This window comes from Lindgomyces ingoldianus, assembly GCF_010093535.1.
Source record: "Lindgomyces ingoldianus strain ATCC 200398 unplaced genomic scaffold BDR25scaffold_10, whole genome shotgun sequence".
Classification (NCBI taxonomy): Eukaryota; Fungi; Ascomycota; class Dothideomycetes; order Pleosporales; family Lindgomycetaceae; genus Lindgomyces; species Lindgomyces ingoldianus.
The window spans coordinates 593650-609939 of NW_022985171.1; the positions used below are offsets into that span (position 1 = coordinate 593650).

The window sequence follows — 16290 nt, forward strand, 5'->3', positions numbered from 1 at the left end:
ATTCCTTTCCGGGAATCATTCCAAATCCTGCAGTGCGTGCAACCTTGTGCAATACGAACAGTCGCCTTTTATCCTGTTCCACATGGTCTTGCATGCATTTAAAAAGAACCTTGCCTGGCGATCTTTGTTGGATGCATCTCGTGTTAACATTTGATAATTGTTCCCAATGAGCAATGAATCATGCGCTAATAACGTAATTACCGCGCCAGTTCGCGAACGAATTTCTATCGTTGGATAGCAAATTGCATTTACGAATATAAAGGCGCGAGGTAGCTCGTGCCCTTGGACTTGATGGTTTATTCTCTAGCTGTGCACAAGACCTAAGAGTTACAAATTGCTGACTTGCGTAACCACATTCTAGGCTATAGTAAAACGTTAACAGGATACATGTTCCTATCTAAAATCAGATCGTCCCCAGTTCTGCTGTAAAGTACTCCAAGATGTGATACTTTAACAATGGCTCTCTCACGTACACGGCTGATATGAGTAATAACAAGTATAAAGGTGTACTAGACTCTCCAGCTTACCTAGGTGCTACATGCCTCGTGGCTGAGGCAATGCGTTAGCATGTCTCCCGCTTACTTGTCACCTTTACTTCTGATTGGAGTCGAAGTTGTACACCGCCCGGGATTTAATGACGCGGGAAGAATTTACGCAGCAATGAACACGAAAAGAAAGGTGTTTAAAGCTTGCAAGTATCCTAATATCTTTGTTTTGGTGTCAAGGGTGGAGGTTTTCACTTTACAGTACGTGACTCAGCTGGGTCCCTAGGGCAGCCCCGTTAATTGGGAAGGATCAACTAAGTGCTCACTTAAAGATAGCAAATCGAAAATGTGGAATAAATTCTTCTCACAACCATGATAGCTTTCCAAACATGTGCCCTCAGAGCCCTTATATTCCTCTCTCTACGGGAAAGGCATCACCATATTAGGCACCAAATCCGTATTGACCTCTTCGCCGCCAAAATCCTTTATCTGATGAGCGTCCTGCTCTCTTTGACAAACAAAATAGCAGACGCTCTTGAAGAAGCTATCCCGCAAATCGTCTCCTCGCTCCTCCTTGTCATCAGTCTTAGGAACCATATCTACGCCACTGCTACGGACGTTCGGTCCAGCGCATAGGTCAATCCCTGTATCTTCGCTACACTCTAAAAATATGGTGCTCTTGATAACACCACAGATCTTGCTCAGCTTTTTATAAAGGCAAGGTACGTAGAGTGGCTAACTTGCTTTTCTAGCTCACTCGTTTACTGCCTACGTTACTAGTAGAATAAACAATATATTGTTACTTCTAACTTAGTTTACTTATGTTCTTACGCCTTGTACACAACGGTAAAACAGAACCTCCGTCAACATTAGACTATACAATTCTATGCTCTGCCTTTGTAAGACTAACATAGGTTATATACTAAAGTTACATACTTGTCACTTACGTTTTAATTCTGCATAGTTAATAAATACCTATTTTATTACGTTATAATTAAGAAAAATTTTAAGAATAAGAGGATCAGAGCTAAATAGAGATTAATACAGATTTACTTTATTTCTCCTTAGACGCTCCGCAGATAGTTGTAAAAACGTGATGCCCCTGGTTACATTTCTGTGATTGGCCGGACAAACACTAGAGGAGCCTCTAAGCTGTGGGATAACTCGAGTGAACAAGCGCCCCAGCCTGTCTCGCGAGCTCATAGTCGCATATTCCTATATTTTGCGCGGGCAATCTTAATATCGATGATTATTGGTTCATTTGAGTGATTATTCGCAAGAAGCCACATTTTCCCTACTTCGCTTCGTGGCGAGACTTGGCGAGGCTGGATATCTTGTGGTGATCGTTCGTGAAACTTGCTCGAACGCCTCGAGCTTCCCATTAGATCTTCTCGTCCTCGAAGAGCGCGACTGTATCACCTGTTCTAGGGGGATAATTATCATCCTTATTGCAACAGTAGTAGCCCTTACACTATACTACAGTCGGTGGCATCCCGGTGGCATTTTGGATCCACCCTTCCTGCTAGATGTACACGCTTCCCTTATCTTGCCTGAGTTGGGCCTTCACCTTCTCTACAGGCTCCCTTTTATGGGGTCCATGTCGAGATACTCGAGTAGGTTAGCCTACGTTAATGGATCTATGAGTGACTTTTTATCCAGCTACTCCATGGTGCCAACGTTCGACGTCTATTTCATGGTATATACTGCTCACGGATACCTACAAACCTCCAGATAGAGTACCTTGGGTATTATAACAAACTACATAAGTTTCTAGAGCCGCGTGATGGTTACACCAAATACTATTTATTAAAATTTGCGTATTGGGTTCATTCGGGGCTCAGCCAACCTCGCCGCTTTAAGAATGCCATCATGGATGAGTTGAATAAATCAGCGCGTAAATTAGACAAACTAAGATGAGATGTTGACTGCGACGACCGTGTGGGGCTAATGTCACACATGATTTGGGTGATCCATGTACGGTCAACTCCCGAGCCCCCGCCTAATATATAACCTTGGTAGTATGTGGTTCTAGATTAAACAACGTTATCAAGCATAGCTCCCAACGACATATATAGGAGGGGCTCCACTCTGAGATGTGGTGGTAGGACCATGTATGTAGGAGTTGCGGCCTAGGTTATCTCACAAGTTATCTGGGTTTTTCCATTACAAGCTTTCGCTTCTCACTAACAGTAGCAGGTACTTCGTCCAATATGCAGTGGAAGACTCTCGCCCTGGCACTTCTCGTGGAGTATGCCTTCGGCCAAGGGAGGATGCCGATGATGCGTTTCCAGTGCTCGCAGCTCGTCGTGGACCGTTTAGACCCTCTGGTCAATCCCGGCTCTGTACCATCACCACATCTCCACCAAATCGTCGGAGGTAATTCTTTTAACGCTTCCATGGACCCGGCGAAACACGATCTCCCCACAGCCTCCACGTGTACCACTTGCACGTTCTCAGAAGATTTTTCCAACTACTGGACCGCGGTTCTATATTTTCGAGCCCGTAACGGAACATTCAAGCGCGTGCCTCAAATCCCGAGCGAGGGTCTCAAAGGCAGTGGCGGCATTACAGTGTACTATATTGCACCGACCAATAAACAATCAAATGTCACCGCCTTCAAGCCTGGCTTCCGCATGCTGGTTGGAGACGCCTTAGCAAAATCTCCAGGCGCGGCACGCAAGGTGTGCCATCGTTGTATGCCAGCATCAGGAGATAAGAGTAATATCAATTGCGGATCTCCGGACGCCCAGACTCTTCCCAAGGAAATGTGTGCCGGCGGCATACGTTCGGTCATTACCTTCCCCACCTGTTGGGATGGCAAAAACTTGGATAGTCCTGACCACGAGAGCCACATCACCTATGCAACAGGATCAAAAGCCAACGATGTAGGTCCAACGGGTAATTGCCCAACGACCCATCCCGTTGTCATACCTCAAGTGATGTATGAAGTCATGTGGGACGTAAGTATTATCATTCCCTCTTCCTTCCCTTCCTCGCATGTAGTGGGCCTCAATTTGGGAGTTTCAGATTTTGCTATAGTGGCTTGTTAGGGGCTCCTATGGGCTCGGCTCAATCTCACCAAAGCACCAAATACAGTCCTTTTGCTAACTTAGTGTATAACGCAGACCCGACCTTTCAATAGCAAGGACTTGTGGCCCGTAGATGGCTCTCAGCCATTCGTATGGAGCACTGGAGATCGGTAAGTATCTGTCTATCTCCCTAAACTGATTCGCGGCTGTATTGCGACTCTAATACCAGGGCGCAGAAATGGATACTCGCAGCACGGGGATTACGTCTTCGGCTGGAAAGATGATACTCTCCAACGTGCCATGAACGCCCGTTGCGATGGCGACACCTGTAAGGAACTAAAGATTCAAACCGCGGAGGAGGCAATGAAGTGTACTAAGACGCGGGTTGTCAAAGAGGACATCGACGGCTGTAAGTTTGATCCCCTAACTCTCTTAGGGATATCTCACGAGCCTGATCTGACTGACCACCCTGCAGGGCTCACTACTCTCCCGGGCAATACCATGTTATTTTAGACCGATTTTTCATGAGAGTCTAATATCAGGCAGTTAGGAGCGCGCAGTATTAAAGTAATGCGTTTAGACGTATGCGTGTTTAGAATAATTGTAACCTTTCATAACTAAGATCCTTCTGAAGATAGAAAAGTCAAAAATATGTTATAAATATGGTAAGTTAATAGCTAAGGGCCCGCGATAGCCAAGAGAACTATGGCAAGCACGATACCAATCAGTGAACTTCGCGATGAGTGGACCGAGCTCGTAAGAGAGTGGGCTGAAGATCCATAAGTGGCTATCTACAATCAGGAACTTTGGGGATCAGTCAGCTGCCGCGTCGATTTGCGTCTGGTCCTTGATTTCTCGCACGAAGGGAAAGAGCGATGGGGCCACGCTCCAACAGAAATAGGAGAACATCTTGGGAGCCCATGATTTTACGTCGCAGTTATGCTCGAAAATAATTCCCCGAATGAAATTGTCGGAGCGTATGTTGGGTTGGCAAAGGCTAGGGGTGGAGCAGTGAAGTGCTCAAATTGGTAACTCTTGACCCTCTGTAGTAGGTGTTTCAGTGCCCCATTTCGTTCATACCTGATGCAATTTTGCTCTCTCCTAACACCATGTATTGCGCCGCGTGAGACGAGCTCCATCGCGCAAATCTTCTCCTAGCACCTAAAACCGTGGTGTTTAATAGAACGTAACTGTTACTATTAGTAGTGTTTTTTATGCGTTACTGGCGGCAGTAGAGTTTTGCTCGTTTGGATAGAGCAGATTTAAACGGCCTTGCAGGCGGTAACAGTTACTGCTAAGTTAATTAAGGGCAGAGCTACTGTTTAGTATAGTTACTGCAGGAACTAGTGTTTCTAGAGGCTCTAGAGAACTATCTTGCTACTACAGTTGCGGACATTATTAACTCTAAGTAAACAAGATAAATATATAGTCTTCTAGAGCTACAGAGCCTTGATTGGAGGGGGAAATAGCTTTTTATACTTAATTGTAATTGTTTTTAGAGCCTTTCTAGAGCACCTCTCGCACTTTCAGCTTCTGGAAGGGATAGATAGGAAGTCAAGAGCCAGCTTATACAGCGTTAGAGAGTGTTTACGCCTAATCTAGTGCCACTAAGTAGATAGCAGCTGTACAGTAATCTGTGCGTGTATTACCTCCTCTTTCACAGCAGCCCTAGTACTACCACGCGCAAAAACTCCCTCAGCAAGCGCGGTATTAAAACACTAAGATATCAATTAGTATAGGGAGTTGCTGCAGTAGCTAAGGCCTTATTAACTATACATTAACTGAAGGCAATTCATTTTTGTTCTATAAGAGATTGCTACTAGCAGTAGCAACTATACTACGTTCTATTAAACACCAGGCCTCAAGCAATGCCTCCACCTGCGTTTTTGATCACGTGACCCTTTTATCTATTTTTACTGCGTTTCCATGGTGGCGCATCAGATTCCTCTCCACTACTACTGACGCACCGTCAAAAAAGCACCGAGTGCTGATTTAGCAAAGGGCAAGCCACTCCCCCGATAAGACTGCGACGTCCTTCAGTTCATGCCTTCCCACTTTCTCAATCCTTCACTAATTACCTTCCTACATGTCAATTACCTACATCATGCGCCCTAGAATTCCCAATGATGCGTGACTCATCACCTGGAGCAGTTATCCATGCAGCTTTCACTGCTTCCTGGGCTTTTCAGGCATGTCTTCTGGTCAGGGGCTCCTTAGGAATTTCGACGCGGAAGCCGGTATTTCCCCCCGTCCCCGCTAAGTCCTACGAGCCCTTATCTGCGCAATAAAGTGGTAAATGTATCCAATAGTATACCCACCATTCGCTGATTGAAGCTACAGATCTGCGAAACTGCAGGAACTGCACTGCTAGAAACCAAATTAGGAAATGCTAGGAACCTGTTTAGGACTAACGTTTAACTCGTTAAGGCTAGCTCTCCTTCAACCTCTATATAGTCGCCTCGGAGCTCTCTCTCGCTCCTCAGACGTTACCTTATAGCTCAATCAACCTGGTTTGGTCCTCACCACCTGACTACTCGCAACCCCATGACCTCTATCATCTATCAGCACTGACCGGCGATAAAACCGGCGATCTCGAAAATGTGCGCTATCAGGATAACTGGAAATGTTTAGGATCAATTTCTCCAAGTGACAGTCCTCCTCCATATGCCCAATCTGGTGCGCCGTGAGCCCACAGTACATACTCTTGATCAAGACTCACACGAATCGGAACGCCGAGAGAGCTCTGCCGAAGCGAAAGTTCGTTGACTAATTCTAGCGCTCCACCTCTCCCCAGGCATGTTTGACTATGGGGATGCCTTGCACACAACTGCCTATCATGCCATGCACGTAAGTTTTGCGCCCTGGCGAAGCTTGAAGAGATACACTGGCGAACAGGACAGCAGAAATGGACAGGAGGAAATGGAGAGGCAGCAGGACCACACAAGACAAAATCATTTAGACGTATCAGAGCACACCAGGCCACAATGCCAGGCTCCCACCAATTCATCCTTACTAGACCTCATATGCCACTCTAGCCTCAAAAGCGAACAAGATTCTATGATCCGGTAGCCTAGCTACCGCTTCAATATCGAGGACCACGATCCCATGATCAGGCCCCAAATCCGGTAGATACATATCGCTAACCATCTCATTGATTCCCTGGACTAGCGGTCCGCCATAGTTATAGTCGTCTTCATTCCTTACAGTGAATGGTTTGCAATCAGAGATGTTCTTCTTGATCGTATACTCGGACTCGCCTTCGAAATCGACTCGATTAACCCAAAGCTCAAGCGTCGCGTCAGTGAGCCTAGGTAGATCACGGGTTCCCGTATCTCCACGGAGGTAAAAGAATATGCGGTATTCTCAACGTTTCGTTAGCATGGGCCACGGATAGTTGCTCATTATGTCGGTTTCGCGCTTACACAATCGGTGTGTTCAGAGATACAGTAAACTCGAGTATCTCGAAGAGCTGATCGGCTGCATTTCCACGAGAGTAATATGCCGGATTGTCGCCTGGAACTCTTTCGCGTTCGGCGTGATGGCTTGTGTCAGCGAGAGCTGCTTGATGAAATGCTGGGACGAAGTTAGAGCAGGACAGTGTTGCAAGGAGTAATATAAGGTGGAACGGTTTCATCATGTTGTGAGACGATGGGGACGATGTGTAGAAAGAGGAAAGTAAATGCGACAAGGAGCCCTCGAGTGTCGCTCTCCACAACCCTAACAGAACCGAGCCGCCGTTGACAAGTTCTGTTCTGCCCATAAATACGGGAGAGGCGAAGTTGCGGGCGTGAATGGTGAGTGGTGTATGTACTTGCAACGTACTGTGAAATGCTAATCTCACTAGTTTTAATGCGCAGTACGTGATCTCGCCCTACGCCCGAGCGCGTTCGCTGATCTGGCATCTGAGGTGGCTGTCACCCGCCCCAAATGTGAACTACGCCCCGTCTCGGAATGTGCATATTTCCTTAGCTGGCTTCCCTAAGTGCGGCGTTTCAGTGAACGTCGTCCGCACGAATTTCAACCGCATCTGCACACGTTTACAGCTGCCCTGAGCTGCTCAGGGCACCCTTAACACCTTTCCTTCAGTTGCACGCTTACCTAGTTGGAGAAATCCCTCGAGTACTTCAAGTCGAGTGATCAGCTATTTGAGGGGACCAGTGAGCTCTGTAAGTGGGCTGAGATTTTTGGACAAGACGCCGAAGCTCCTGGCGATTGATTTAATATCTCATGTCACTCCAAAAGGGCATTGAGACGGGTGCAAGAAAGCGGGCTGGGGTGCTCTTGCGATCGTCAGTACGCCACCATAGTCTCGCACAACATCGATTCAATGCTCAAAGTCTCAAGAAGCTTCGTCTTATCGATCATTTGCACTGAGTACGAACGACTGCGCAATGGTCGCGAACAGTGTCTCCGATGATATCTGGGCAAATACGTACTCTCCTTATAGGCTAGCGACAAGTACAAAAACGATGCTCAGGTTATCCTCACTTTGGCTGGTGTACGCTGACAGGGCTCTTGCGACCGAAGCTGTGGTGTGGCATCTTTTGAGAGTATCAAGCGATCATGTAGGGGCTTCGAGGTAATGTTGTCAAGAACGATGGACTCGGTCATTTCGCAGTCTCGAGGTTTTCAGCACTATTTCTCGTCTGTAAAAGAGGTTCTTTCAACATTCTGTTTAGGGTATGAGTGATGTATGGAGATAAGCGGAAGGGCTAGTGCTAAACAGTTTCGTGACCGAAGACAAATGGTTAAGAAAGGCAGCCCGGTTACGTAGCTCCGTAGAATATGTAGCATCTATATGCGTTGTAGTCTTGCGCGCTTTGTCACCGCAAAATTGTACTGACGGCATCGCTCGCCCGTCCGATTCGTGATTCCAAAGTTTAGTGCACGAATTCCTCTATGCACCGATTCGGGGCCAAAGGCGATGATGTCATCTCATATTGGGCAAAGCAGAAGCTGAATGAAACAGTCACAATAACAGCAAATTACAAGGCTAACGAGGACAAAGTCTCAGATAAGTCATACTTCCTTCAAGACGCATCAGAGGGCGGTAGGTAGTGCGGCAACTTGCTAAATGGATTGAATGGGTTCTGAAGCAATTCTCGGTCTCTTCCCTGAGGTACTGGTTCACTCATCATCGGTTCTTTTTCCAAACATGAATCAAATTTTGTTAAGTGATGATGTGGGGGAAAGAAAGACTCATAACATAAAAGACCGAAACGCCAATCAGTTCACTCTAATCAAGTAGTGAAGCTTTTGGGGGACGCAGAGATGAGGAACTGAGTTAGTTGCTAACGAACTGTAACTAAGGATCTTGTAGATGATCTACAAGCTCTTTGGATCGCCCTTTGGCGGTTCTGGTGTTAGTGTCGGTGTTGGCGTCAGATAAAGGGCTAAGCCGGTCGTCAGGATACTCAGGTATATGTGGGTCGTCAATTTCTTTGGATTGGTATACCTCTTCCGCACCGTTCTAGATGATGCGCTCGCCTATGAGAGTGTTTCCCTGGCCGTATTGCTTGTCGTCGCGCTTCCAGCCACTATTATCGCCGTTTCTGATGAATTGGCGGATGGCCTCGACGCGATCTCGGCCGGTTACTGCACCCCAAGGTGGCTCATCAAGAGCCATAAGGCCAGCGATGACACCCGCGACAATACCGCAGCCTATTACTCTATTAGTCATACCCCAAGTTTGTCTCATATGGTCCTCACCTAGGGATGTGCCTGCGCCTTCATCTGAAGTACCATCCTTCCTCATCACCCAAGCGGCTTTTGAAGACGCCCATGTCGTGACCTGGTTACCAGCCTGCGACTCTTCCGAACGAATGCCATCCAAATCCATCTCTGCCACATTGATGAGCGGAAAGTTCGGGCTTTCCCAATTGCTCGGCCAGAAGTCGATGGCTTCTCGACTGGGGTTCCCGTTCTTGAGTAGGCGATCGTTACCGGCTGGTGCAATAACAGGGACACCAGCATCATGTAGCGTACTTATCCATTTATAGGTATCGGCGGCAGCAGGGTCTATTTCACGGGCCTTGACGGGATCTGTAGGGTCGCGGGGACCATTTGTGAGTACGATGATGGAGTTCAGCTGCCGCCCGTTGTCTCGGATATGGATTCCGGCTTTATAAAGGGCGTCGATCATATCGGTTAGTGGCCCCCAGTACTTGACAGACACAAGCGTGGCGCTTTTCGAGACTCCGTGAGATTGGCCTAAAGCGAGTGAAGCCACAATGGTGCCGTGGAACTCCAGATCCTCGTCATTCTCATTGTTATGACCTTCAATGATGCAGTGATCCGTGTAGATAGTTTGTTCTCTATTAGGGAATTCTGGAATATTTCTCTTAACCCAGTTAGCGAGGTCTTAGGGAATGTCGAGAGCGTTCCATACGTATTTAACATCCATCTGAATACCCTCCTCGATGATGTAGATATAGATACGCTTGCCATCGTTGCGTTTGCCACGTTGAGATTCGTACGTAAATTCCTCTAGCTCATCGAGCTTTTTGCCCCTATAATATAATGTGAGCTCTCAAAATGTACAGTTATCATTGTAAACATACTTGCACCGACCAACGTCAATCAGATCGAATGGGGCGTCTACTTTCTTCCAAGCTAGCTGATCCCAGTTGAATGCTCGCTTTTATAAAGCAGTTATATTGGCCTCTTTAGTATCGCCCTCGTCCTCATAGAACACATCGCGCTTTGTAGCGATCAATCTCTTCTTCGGCGCTTCATCCACAACGACGCTCTGGATATTCGACAAGCCCCCCAATTCAATGGAACTCTGCTCATTAAGCTCCAAGGCACCCCACCCAATGACCTCGTTATCCTCGGGACCTCTCAGGACGATGGCAAACTTAGGGTCTTTGCCGAGATGCTCGAGACGCTTCTCAATCCAGTCTTGTGCTTCTTTGATGCCATCCTGATTGCCAGGGTCTTTCGTGAGGGCGGCATACATTGTTTTGAGTTTGAAGGTGTTCTCTCTGCGAGCGAGACGCTCAGCGCGTCGTTGGCGCCATGAAGACGGGTTGCTTTTTTTGGACGGGGAGGTGTTGCTGCTAAAGAGGTTAGAGAAGGGACTAGCACAGGCTACTTAGAGTAGTCAGAGCCAGAGCCAAGTACTGATGAGAAGAGTAAAATATTGAGCGAATTGAAATGGAATGAACGGAAATTGGTTCTCCATGGTGTTCACGAATGAAATTTTAGTTGTCCCTGAGAGTTGCTTCGGACAGATATACAGCGATCCATCAATTAGAAAGTCGGTGGATCAGCTCGCCTTCCAAGAAGTTATTGTTTGCTCAACTACTCCTAATGTACGCAAATATCGTCTTGTAGAAGGCGAAGTAGCAAACGTAATGCATCAACTAAGCATCACGGCCTGTAGTGTTGGCCCCAGTGCCCGCTTTCCTCTCCAGACGATAATAATACTGAAGAGGGACGACCTCTCAATCCTAATACCACTGTCAAGTACATCTTGTGCGAGCACATCCAGTATTCCCGGGCCACTTTCAAGGGTGTATTGGAATCACCATCCAAGCGAATGGTAAAGTCTCGTAAGATTTGGAAAACGCAAAGGGATCCGGCATTAAATCCTCGCGGAGTTCTGGCCTATGTAGAAGCCTACGAAAAAGGGGTATCGTACCTCTGTGCAGCCGCACGCTCGTCGCGCTCTGATACCGTGTCAAAGGATATCGTGCGGTTAGGCAAAGGAGGAAAGTACTCAGAGGGAGACGGTTCTAGATGTAGATGAAGTTCAGACATGGTTGTTCTAGTCTACCATCACCGACAAGGAGGGATCAGAGTGAAGATGTGGCAGAACTGGGGATTGCGGCACAGAAACCTTGTGAGGAGAAGCCCGCTGCTCCTTTGACGTTATTGGTCGGGGAGACTAATCGGTGAGATGTCTTGGCTTCTCTCTTCACTAGTTAAGTCAGACCACGCAACTCTTCCCCCACCTAGCCTGTTTGAGAATCACTTGAATTTATAAAGTCTCAAAATCTCTCCGAGATGGCAAAAAGTCAACACCGCAGCTGTATAGTATATTATCAATTGAAATTAGCCTTTTCAGTGTTGTCTCGGCGCAGCAGAAGCTTTTGCTGATTTGTATGATAGGCTATCCGGCCCCTCTCCGCACGTGGTTATCAAATTCAGTGTGTCCATTTAGATGGGCATAAGTAGCCGCCAACGCCAGTGGATAGGTGGCTTGATATCGTTGTTAAAGTGAGGCCGTGTAGGTTTCTTAATTGGGGAATCGTTAGGCTGACTTTGGTGTTTTGGAGAGCCTTCAAGCGTTACCTGCCTTCGTTTCCTGACTTGTTTTAAGCTCACGGAGTCCTCTGAGCACCCTAGCACCCTAAGCCACGTTCCCTTCCCCTAAGCATCTGTGTCCCATTTCATCAAACCCATCAGAATACTGTGCAATTTCTCCTCCCTAGGTGGGAGCCTCAGTTTATTGCAGATCGCAAGGGCGATTTAGAGGGTGCTGTATACAATGTAATAAAGAACCCAAAGGAGTACAGTAGCTTACATTACCTGCACAGAAAGCTAGAGAGCTACCAAAGATCCCTAAGGAAGGCGTTAAGGCTCTATTTAAACCGCTTATTTACACTAGATAGATTACCTGGGTAGGATAACTAAGTAGCTGCTTATTAGGTAAGGCATACGCATTAGATTGAGGGTTGCGGGTGTCGGAATTGGTGCGGTATCATTCGCCAGGCAAATATTCGATGGATGTATCAAAGATGAGTGAAGCTCATTGCAACACATTCTTTCATTCCGAAGATTGATTTTCCCTCACCGTAGGTTATGGGTACTTTGAGTCAGCCGTAAACAAGACTGCTGAATGCGAGGCTTTAAGTTCCGCATCATGATGGAGTATAGCCAGCTTCAAAGAATGGGGGGATACGACCGGTCTCACTGACTACGAGCGCCATGGGGAATATGACAGCAAAGCGAGAATGACTACAGCCCTTGTTGAGGCACTTCTCAGAGAAATTCGCTCTACACTTAAATTCCTCACTAAATGAGTCTCGAGAGAACTGAGATGAATTTGAGCGACGCATAACTGTAGGCGAACAAGGTGATTCCGCCGATAATCCTCCCATAGCAAAACGAGCAGATATCATTCTTGCACCAAGAACAGCAGATTAATTTACTCAGGTGTCGTTAGCAATGTAAACCAACATAAATCTTCCAGAGAGCCAGTTGATAAAATTAACGTCTTACTACGCTAGGGAGAAGATCAACAGGAGACATGTTTCTGTCCCGAGCCTAACCCCTACTTATTTTCTAAGCTAGCGGGAGGATGGTTCAGTAACAGACTCAGTAGATCAATTCTGCAGCCGGATAGTCGTGGCTAAAGAAAACGTACCGTAGAGCGTGCTTATTTTACCTTCATTTTTGATGCGGATTTGACATAGTAAACCATAAGTAGCACTTGAATTATGCAAATCAAGTCACTGCAGTGTTTACCAAGAACCCCCGCTGCTAACAAAGGAATGGGTTTCCAGTTATCGCGTAGATGGATTGGATGAAGGCAGTAGCAAGGTGACGGAAACCATGCTAGAGTTTTTTGGCGTTCTCCAATCTCTGATGTTAAACACCTTCGTCGGTGAGTCTGGAAAAATGTATTGTATCTGTAGTTTAAGGTGTAGTTCCCCAGGGATAACGTGTTATCTCGAGGTTTAGGCTTCGAAGTGTTCAATGACCCAAAAGCTACACTCGACGGTTAATTAAAGGCGTTCCATGGAACAGGAAACGAACGTATGAAGATCTGGGGTAATTAGAGCGCCAGTTCGGAGGAACATGGCGGCTCGAAGCGAGCGAACTTGAATGCGGGGTTGCCGAGGCATTTCAGGTAGCAGGGGTGCGTTGATAACGGGAATTCTGATACACCGGCCATGCCCGGAACAGGAAACGATGCCACCAGTAGTAGTTCGCAAAACCGACAACACGGCATCGTGATATGCATGGTCGGACCTGGAACACGGGAAATCACCACGTGTGAAATGCGCTGCACTAGAGAACTGCTTCCAGACTAAGGGGATCCTATAAGCTTTCAGGGAGCACATACGTCCGTCAGACGATGCAGTAGTCCTGCTTCAAGTCGAGCTGCACGTTTGTCTTGTTGAGGGCTCTTCAGCTACTCCTGAATGTTATGTTTCTGATGTTTGGGTTCACAACAAGGTATAGCTAGGACTACTACGATCAACTATGGATGTACTACTTGTATAATGTCTTCGCACAAGGTCTACCGACATGACCTCATCCACCGCAAGAGAGATGATTTCTAGTGCAGCCAGTGCACTTTGATGACCTTATGAACTCAGTCAGTAACTTAGCTTGAAAAGCCCCTTTCAGGAATATCAAGTAGCAAACCTAAACACGAAACAAGCCCCAGGCGACCCAACGATTACTGCATGGCTACTGCCATGTGGATAGACGGCGCTGAACGCATGATTCGCAGGCGGTGACAGTCGCGTGCCACATCCGGATGGCAGATGCAGGGATTCCGGCGACGAGTTTGACATCCACTGATGTGCGATGGAGGATGGACGAGACTAGGCGAGGCTTCTCGGCCTTCATCTCACTTCGGGAAGGTTGGAAGGGCCTTCTCCGCCGCATGTTTACACTTGAGATGGCCATAACGCCCTCACTCTGTTTTTGAGCGCATACGCTGCGTCGAATCATAAAGAGGAGGGGGAAGGAGATTCACATTTCAAAGGCGGCCAGATTATTAATTGCCTCGGGTCATTAGACTGCCATTGTCCCCCGGCATTTCAGTTTCCTCGTAGCTTCCGGATCGCAACCTGATATCGATAAATACTCATTCATTTCAAACATAGCCATTTCACCTTAACTTAGGCCTTTCGTTCACGGTCGTGGAACTGATTAGCACAATGGCTACACGTTCCGACGTCCAGGTCGCCGCTCTAGCAGCAGGCTTCACCATTGGATTTGGGTTTTTGACTGTCTGGGAAGCCATCAGGCAAACACAGCGCAATCGGAACCCACTGAGAAGTGTCTACATTTACATGGTATGGGGAGAGATCGCAGCAAACCTCGCAATTGGCATCGTTGGGTGGGTTTTCCTTGACGGAGTGATTGGACCCACGTAGGTATTGGGTTTGCGGCTCGTACTTCAGCGAAGCTAGTACTGACATGATGTAGCATTCCAGTGCTCTTCTTCATTCTCTTCCTTTGGGTGTTCGAAATCCAGCTCTTGATGCAAATCATTATCAATCGGATTGCACTCATTGCAGAACATCAGAGTACCATTCGAAAAATCAAATGGGGGACTGTGGCTATCATAAGTGCTATCAACATAGCTGTCTTCTGCATTTGGATCCCATCGCACCTAAACCCACCCGTTAGCCAGCTGTAAGTTTACTGCAGCCATGTTCTGATAGGGTCATTAACCAAGTTAGTTATGTCGATATCAATAAGTACTGGGATCGAGCGTCGAAAATCATTATCATGGTTGTGGATGGTTTGCTGAATTACTACTTCTTACGCACCGTCAAGATACGGCTTGTGAAACAACACGGACTCGTCAAATATAAGCCTCTCGTTGGCTTCAATGCGAAGCTCATGGTCGTTTCCATTGCCATGGATGTGAGTTCACGCCTTCTTCAGCACTCCCCTTGCTAATTCATATTCAAGGCAATGTTAATCGGTCTCATGTCTCTTCCCAACCAAGTCGTATACATCCAATTCCATCCAGTCGCCTACATGGTCAAGCTCAACATCGAGATGTCCATGGCTTCGCTAGTTGTTCGCCTCGCCAAAGGGAAAACGGAAAATGACATGTACGAGGTCCATTCCTATCCAGACCCGCATTCACAACATCGCTCTATTCAGCGTAACACACACCTGCCAGCCGATCCTCACTTCAATTCCTTCCCACTCGCTTCCACGGCCACCAGCCGAAAGGGGTATCATAATGACAGTAGCATTGACGGAAAGTATGGGATACACTGTCGTACAGACCTGAACATCGTTGTTGAGGACGTCACGGAACGGGGACAACAAGGAATAGGTGGAAGTAAGAACTCAATGGATTCGAAAAGCTTGACCGAAGGTAGAGGAGATATATACGGCGATGAGACTCCACTCAATAAGAGTGTATGCAGGGTGATTGAGAGACCCCTGTAACGTTGGGAAATATTTCATGTATACACCCTAGTTTGATTCCTCTAGTTTCTGGCACTCTTGGAAGTCGTGCTGAGATACCAAAGGAAACAAACCTAGGTTTTCGTTTAATGTTACGTGCGATATATATACCATTAGCACCCAACCAAGGCCCTGAACTCTAAACCATCGACAGTAGTCCCACTACACCAGTATTTGCCAACCCCCTTAATGCTTGTCATCTCTTTCGAGACCCACATAAAAATGTCGCTGGATGTAGAAGCTCGAAAAATGATTTATAGCATATTGCAAATAGGAAAGCGCCGACTGATCAGGTTAGCAAATAAATACTCATCAGATGCAGCATGGAGCGTATGCAGTGTTGCACGTGACTTTCCTCACGTGACCATTCGTTGAGGTGAATGTAGGTCCATTAATACACTAGTAACCTGTTTAAGACTAGCTCTCTTTCAACCACTATATGGCCACCTCGGGGCTCTCTCGAGTTCCCCAAGCCTTACAGCTTCACTCAATCAACCTAATTTGGCCCTCACCACCTAATTGACAAATCGTACCTGTATATGCTCTGCTGATCCCAGTATGAGATAGCCTAAAACGGCTGGGTGATGGTTTGAAGCGGCGGATAG

The 16290-nt window shown here is 47.0% G+C and overlaps 6 protein-coding genes across 6 annotated transcripts; 4 read left to right on the top strand and 2 right to left on the bottom strand.

Moving 5' to 3' along the window:
* Positions 1-456: 456 nt before the first annotated feature.
* Positions 457-1121, top strand: BDR25DRAFT_353075 (uncharacterized protein; the record flags this gene model as incomplete). The annotated part of the gene is made up of 5 exons (XM_033695104.1): positions 457-469; positions 555-584; positions 614-732; positions 772-833; positions 887-1121. 5 exons carry the CDS (start codon positions 457-459, stop codon positions 1119-1121), a joined length of 459 nt encoding a protein of 152 aa, XP_033549593.1.
* A 1574-nt stretch (positions 1122-2695) lies between these two features.
* BDR25DRAFT_312663 (uncharacterized protein) lies at positions 2696-4027 on the top strand (the record flags this gene model as incomplete). The annotated part of the gene is made up of 4 exons (XM_033691314.1): positions 2696-3445; positions 3611-3684; positions 3751-3923; positions 3990-4027. 4 exons carry the CDS (start codon positions 2696-2698, stop codon positions 4025-4027), a joined length of 1035 nt encoding a protein of 344 aa, XP_033549594.1.
* Positions 4028-5382: 1355 nt separating this feature from the next.
* On the top strand, positions 5383-8903 carry BDR25DRAFT_353078 (uncharacterized protein; the record flags this gene model as incomplete). The annotated part of the gene is made up of 24 exons (XM_033695105.1): positions 5383-5408; positions 5456-5482; positions 5511-5763; positions 5849-5926; positions 5998-6114; positions 6146-6275; positions 6309-6475; positions 6550-6579; positions 6628-6639; positions 6683-6815; positions 6857-6923; positions 6962-7097; positions 7180-7301; positions 7359-7549; positions 7601-7743; positions 7777-7803; positions 7852-8012; positions 8042-8200; positions 8241-8292; positions 8324-8381; positions 8436-8564; positions 8611-8688; positions 8745-8761; positions 8835-8903. The coding sequence occupies 24 exons, from the start codon at positions 5383-5385 to the stop codon at positions 8901-8903; spliced, it is 2382 nt and encodes a 793-aa protein (XP_033549595.1).
* A 66-nt stretch (positions 8904-8969) lies between these two features.
* Positions 8970-11275, bottom strand: BDR25DRAFT_365898 (subtilisin-like protein; the record flags this gene model as incomplete). The annotated part of the gene is made up of 6 exons (XM_033696925.1): positions 8970-9175; positions 9224-9854; positions 9903-10023; positions 10075-10151; positions 10209-10569; positions 11157-11275. The coding sequence occupies 6 exons, from the start codon at positions 11273-11275 to the stop codon at positions 8985-8987; spliced, it is 1500 nt and encodes a 499-aa protein (XP_033549596.1). The 3' UTR covers positions 8970-8984.
* A 1103-nt stretch (positions 11276-12378) lies between these two features.
* Positions 12379-13365, bottom strand: BDR25DRAFT_353081 (uncharacterized protein; the record flags this gene model as incomplete). The annotated part of the gene is made up of 6 exons (XM_033695106.1): positions 12379-12475; positions 12534-12668; positions 12694-12738; positions 12796-12869; positions 12906-13228; positions 13266-13365. 6 exons carry the CDS (start codon positions 13363-13365, stop codon positions 12379-12381), a joined length of 774 nt encoding a protein of 257 aa, XP_033549597.1.
* A 1047-nt stretch (positions 13366-14412) lies between these two features.
* On the top strand, positions 14413-15667 carry BDR25DRAFT_324091 (uncharacterized protein; the record flags this gene model as incomplete). The annotated part of the gene is made up of 5 exons (XM_033692141.1): positions 14413-14627; positions 14684-14893; positions 14923-15127; positions 15176-15557; positions 15594-15667. 5 exons carry the CDS (start codon positions 14413-14415, stop codon positions 15665-15667), a joined length of 1086 nt encoding a protein of 361 aa, XP_033549598.1.
* Positions 15668-16290: the final 623 nt, after the last annotated feature.